Source organism: Eufriesea mexicana, unplaced genomic scaffold (assembly GCF_001483705.2).
Source record: "Eufriesea mexicana isolate 0111107269 unplaced genomic scaffold, ASM148370v2 scaffold471, whole genome shotgun sequence".
NCBI classification, from domain to species: Eukaryota; Metazoa; Arthropoda; class Insecta; order Hymenoptera; family Apidae; genus Eufriesea; species Eufriesea mexicana.
The window spans coordinates 865,562-870,503 of NW_016908635.1; the positions used below are offsets into that span (position 1 = coordinate 865,562).

The 4,942-nt window shown below is 34.6% G+C and overlaps 1 protein-coding gene across 1 annotated transcript; it reads right to left on the reverse strand.

The window, feature by feature from the left end:
• Positions 1 to 1,012: 1,012 nt before the first annotated feature.
• On the reverse strand, positions 1,013 to 1,517 carry LOC108545545 (serine protease inhibitor 3). Its single transcript, XM_017897225.1, has 2 exons — positions 1,436 to 1,517; positions 1,013 to 1,356 (listed from the first exon to the last, which is right to left on the reverse strand). Exons 1-2 carry the CDS (start codon positions 1,503 to 1,505, stop codon positions 1,178 to 1,180), a joined length of 249 nt encoding a protein of 82 aa, XP_017752714.1. The 5' UTR covers positions 1,506 to 1,517; the 3' UTR covers positions 1,013 to 1,177.
• Positions 1,518 to 4,942: the final 3,425 nt, after the last annotated feature.

Below are 4,942 nucleotides of genomic sequence, written 5' to 3' on the forward strand. Positions count from 1 at the left end.
AGGAAGGCGCTACGATGGTCACCCATGATCGCCAATAAAATAAACGCTCCAATGGGTAAGAATGTTGTCCTACATCGTCAATTTATTATTATTTTGCCATTATATGCTTTGAAAAACAAAAATACTCCCTTGGCGTCCTGAGTGAAACACGTGATTTCGGCAATCAAAGGGTTAACCTTTGTTGCGATACGACGAATTTTATTTTACCCACGCTTTAATTTTTACCTGGATCCCTTTCTAATTCAACAAGACACTTGGAGATCCAGAAAACCAAAAGTCACGCATTTTGCACCCAATCATCTTTGATGACACATCTCCGAAAACGAAGCATTTGAAACATCAATCATTCAGCCGCCTTTTTATCTCCTCGATGTTGATTTTAAGCATCTAATCAGGTGCAGGTAACCCTCCTATAACACGGTAGATAGGTTCCCAGAAAATGCTGTGTTGTGTGAAACCGTGTTGTATAAGACCCAGACGCAGTACAAAAAGGGGGGTTACATTCCGTAAACTTACTAAAAACAAATTTTTTGTAATTCTACATAAGCAACTTAATTTTTATTAAAAATATAAATGTATGTACAACACAAAGTAAAAAAAAAACAAAAATATTATTTTAAATTAATGCAACTTTAATTTAATAAATTTCTTCGCCCTCACTGCTCATGTAGAAGTACAGTTTTGTACAAAGGTTTTTGCAATTTTCTTATTGTGTTAGAGCGAAACCGTGTTATAGGATGCCGTGTTGTAGAAGGGTTCCCGCAATTTATGAGTCGTGTTATAGTGAAACCGTGTTATAGGATGCGGTGAGGTAGGAGGGCTACCTGTACCTGATATTTCCATTCCATTTTCCGTTTACCTTCGGCTTTCGATCAAAATGCTTCCTGGGCTCCTCACGATGCCTTACGATTGACCAAGAACTGGAAAGGGAAAGTTGGGAAAGGTGTCGCGTGCGTCATACGCGTTCTCGACGATTAGGCAGTGACATGGAAAGTAACGTTGAAAACCAAAATTCAAGTTTCCAAAAAGAATCGTTTTATTCCGTCTGTGCTGCACTGATTGTTCAATCACGCGGTACGAATTATTTCCCCTGGAATATTATCGGCTATTTTCTTGTCCAGGTTTCCAATAGAAGTGGAGTGACTCATCGTTACGCGTTATCGATACATGTATAATGTTATGCCCAAAAATCGTCCGGAGCTGGTGAACTCTTATTCGGTATGTAGGAGTTGGTTTCCTCGTCGTACTGCAGACAGGCCATCATGGTACAGGACATGTATCCTTCTTTACTGCAGCTACAATAGTTGCACCCATCGTTAAAATGTTTCCCTGGTACGCATTTCCTGTAATCTCGCTCTGGTAATAGATCATCGATTAAAGAGCGATATCGTGGATTCCGAAGAAGAAATGTGTAACTGTTTTGCGAAAAACTTACCAGATTTCGACCTTGCGAATGACCCAACGACGAACACCAGGAACAAAATAGCAAACAGTTTGAGAGACATGGTTCTCGCGTGTTACTGTTTACGACTACTCCTCGTTACATGGTACGTCTTTATATACATTTTCGATCCCATCCTATGTTGCCAGCACACCGATAACCTTCTGCGCTTCCCAACGCATTTTATCAAACGTCGAATTAATATACTTTCCTACAGCCCGTCCTTAACATTGCTACATAGTTCCCAGAAGACGTAAATATACAGTAGCTCACGAAAGTATTCGAGCGCTATGTTTCAACATAATTTCCTAACTCAGAAATTCTGATTTTAACGAAAGCTTGCGTGTACGTGAATTATAACGAATGAAGTATAACGCGTGCAATAATTTTTTTGTTGCCGGAAAATGACTTTGAGGGAATAAAATCAAGGACTACAGTATTAATAATTTTTTGATTTTAAAACAGCATCTCGTATGGAGAAACTTTTACCATAGAGTGACGGAGTAATAAAAATTAAATATTTTTTGTACAAAAAATTTTTCTTTATTTCGGGTCGTTATATAGTTATATTTAGAAAAACAGGGATCGGATTGAAACAAATGATTTTACCCACTAGAAGTAATATCTGCAAGTTAGAAAAGTTCAAAGTGTAATTATTAATTATGTGTATAGTAAATATAGTAATGTGTATAGTAGTAATTATTAATTATGTGTATAGTAAATATAGTAATGTGTATAGTAGTAATTATTAATTATGTGTATAGTAAATATAGTAATGTGTATAGTAGTAATTAATAATTATGTGTATATTAATTATATGTAACTCGTTATGCTTTACGTATGCGCTTATTTTCATTAAAATCAGAATTTTTAAGTCAGAGTACCCTCTTAAAATGTGTATAGCGTTCGAATACTTTCGTGAGCTATTGCGTATATGCATTATAGTCTTATTTATCTGTATTAATTAACTTTCAAATATTTGGTATAAAAGTTTTACGCGTGGTACTGGTTACCATAGATTGTAATATATCGTGATGTGAAAGTGTATGGTCCATGTATATATGGAAAATTGCGGGCCGCAAGTATGTATGGAATGATTATGGGTATGTGTTAATGTGTTGGATTTACATACAATCGCGACATCTTTCTTCAATCTATGTAAACACAGATTGAACTGTGTAAACACAATCAGTTTTTGTTGTTATGTGGCGTAACGAGTGAGTCAGTCTGTATACGACCTTGTGTCAAGAGAGATAATATTGTGTAAAGATCTGTGTTCCTCAACTGATAAATCGTATTAATTACTCCGAATTCACCAGTCCACTGCAAACTATTAATAAATACTGCAGTATGCGTGTAATCAATATAACGTGGTATGGTCTGAGTATTTTTGTGTACTATATGGTAGAAGAGAGTGTGGATTTGGTTTTGTTAGTGTGAATGCGAGTGTGTGAGGTCGAGTGATGGCACGAATGTAGATATGTATGTTTTTGGAAGTGCAAGTGGAAGATCTAGAATGAGTGGTATTGTGCAATTGTTATAAGTCAGAGCCAATATGATGCAAGGAGAGTCAGTTTGTTATGAAAAGCGTGAAAGTGAACAGTGACGAGATAATAATAGTATTTAGAGAAATTTCACCACACATACCTAATCGTTGAAATCTTTTGTGACGTGCGTTTATTATAATTTGTAATAAATATATAATTGTTAAACAACAAACTCACATTCATTAGTCAAACACTTTATTCGAAAATTTAGTACGGTGCATGAGCTGTAATTGTCTACCTGTTATCGGTTGTCATAATTAATTAATCAAATAAATATCTAGAAGTATTATTACTTGCTATGTTATAAAGCAAGCGACGCTGTTTGTTGTTTTTGCCGTTTTGCACAATTGATAGTTTAAAAAATAATATTTAAAAGTTTCCTTGAAATAGTTACAACTATTTAAAATTTATTAAATACGCATTCTTACTCTTTAGGCTATTTTTGTTAATTGTTGTTATTTACTTTTGATGCATTTAGGATATTTCAATCGAGATACTGTATGTGGTAAATATTTTAGTTAAAAGAATGTAGAATCTGTCAGTCGAAGTTTGGATCAAATATAGTTAATTGTTATGTCAAATAAAATTTTGACAACTTAATTCACATCGATTGACAATCAATCGACTTTAAAACTGTTGAAAAATCAATTCTGGATTGTTATGTAGAAATCGAATCTATCTTTACAAACCAAAATTAATGGAATAGTGGAAGCGGTGAAAAAATGAAATAAAAATATTATTTTCCTAAAATAATGGTAAAAAATGCAGTAATATCTCGATTATGCGAACCAGTAAAAGAGTAATGGGTGTTCGAATAAGGATATTCTATAATAATAGCATACTAATTGTAATAATAACGTTAATGTTATACGTGCATAATGATAGCAATCACAAATAATAAATTTAAAACGTGATTTCATTGCAGTTTATGTATCCCAAATTCCTTTGAATACTGTATTATTAAATTAATTATCCGATGTATGCGTGACGCTAATACTATAGTAAGTAGATAGTATTATTTCTGTAAGTCCAATTGTATAAATCGATTTAAATTGAAATATTCAATTACAAAATGTGATCGCATAACAGAATATTCGGATAATAGAGATCTAGGTTCAGATGATGTAGGTCTCATTATACTCTTTTAATATCTTTCTATTATTTTGTTTAGTTATTTTAATTCATATATTATACTTATAAATTTGTAAATATATGTAAAATATAACCCTCGCCACTAAAGTACATGATAGCAATCACAAATAACAGAAAAATATGGTACATTTCTACATTACATATTATAATTCACGTATAGTTTCTTGTAGTCCAATGAAAGTTTTGAAATTAAGTTATCCGTATATTTGTACGATCCATTAACATGACGTGACTTCGAAACCTTGATGTTGAGTCATCTAAGGGACCATAGAACTCCTGTTGACCTTGGATCAATGACACTGATTTCTACGTGTTGCGACAGCAAAACCGAAAATTAATCGTACCTCGCCGTCCTTCCAGTAAACGTACACGGCATTTATAACCATCGCGTTCTGACAGCCACTCGAACCATACAAATTTAAAAAGCGTACGACAGACCCTGTTCCGTCCCGAAAAGCGTATTTACAGCATAACTCTTGTGGGATGGAGAGCAGTGAAGGGCACAAACAAAGGAAATAGTATTAACACGTTGACTGCCGCGCTCATTTTACGTGATTTGCCCATGACGTCAACATGAATTTCTTATCATGCGATGTATATTATGTTGAACTATGCTCTACAGCAGATTAGGCAAGTAATGTAATCGTGTTCAATGCATTTTTCGTGGTCACCGGGGGGTCACCGGAGACCTCCGAGGCACTGCAATCAAGTCAAATACCGAGCACCACAGCAGTCAACGTTTTAATTCTTATTTTTACTATTGGTCGCATTGCCGATCACCGGTGCCCCCCGCGGCGCTGCA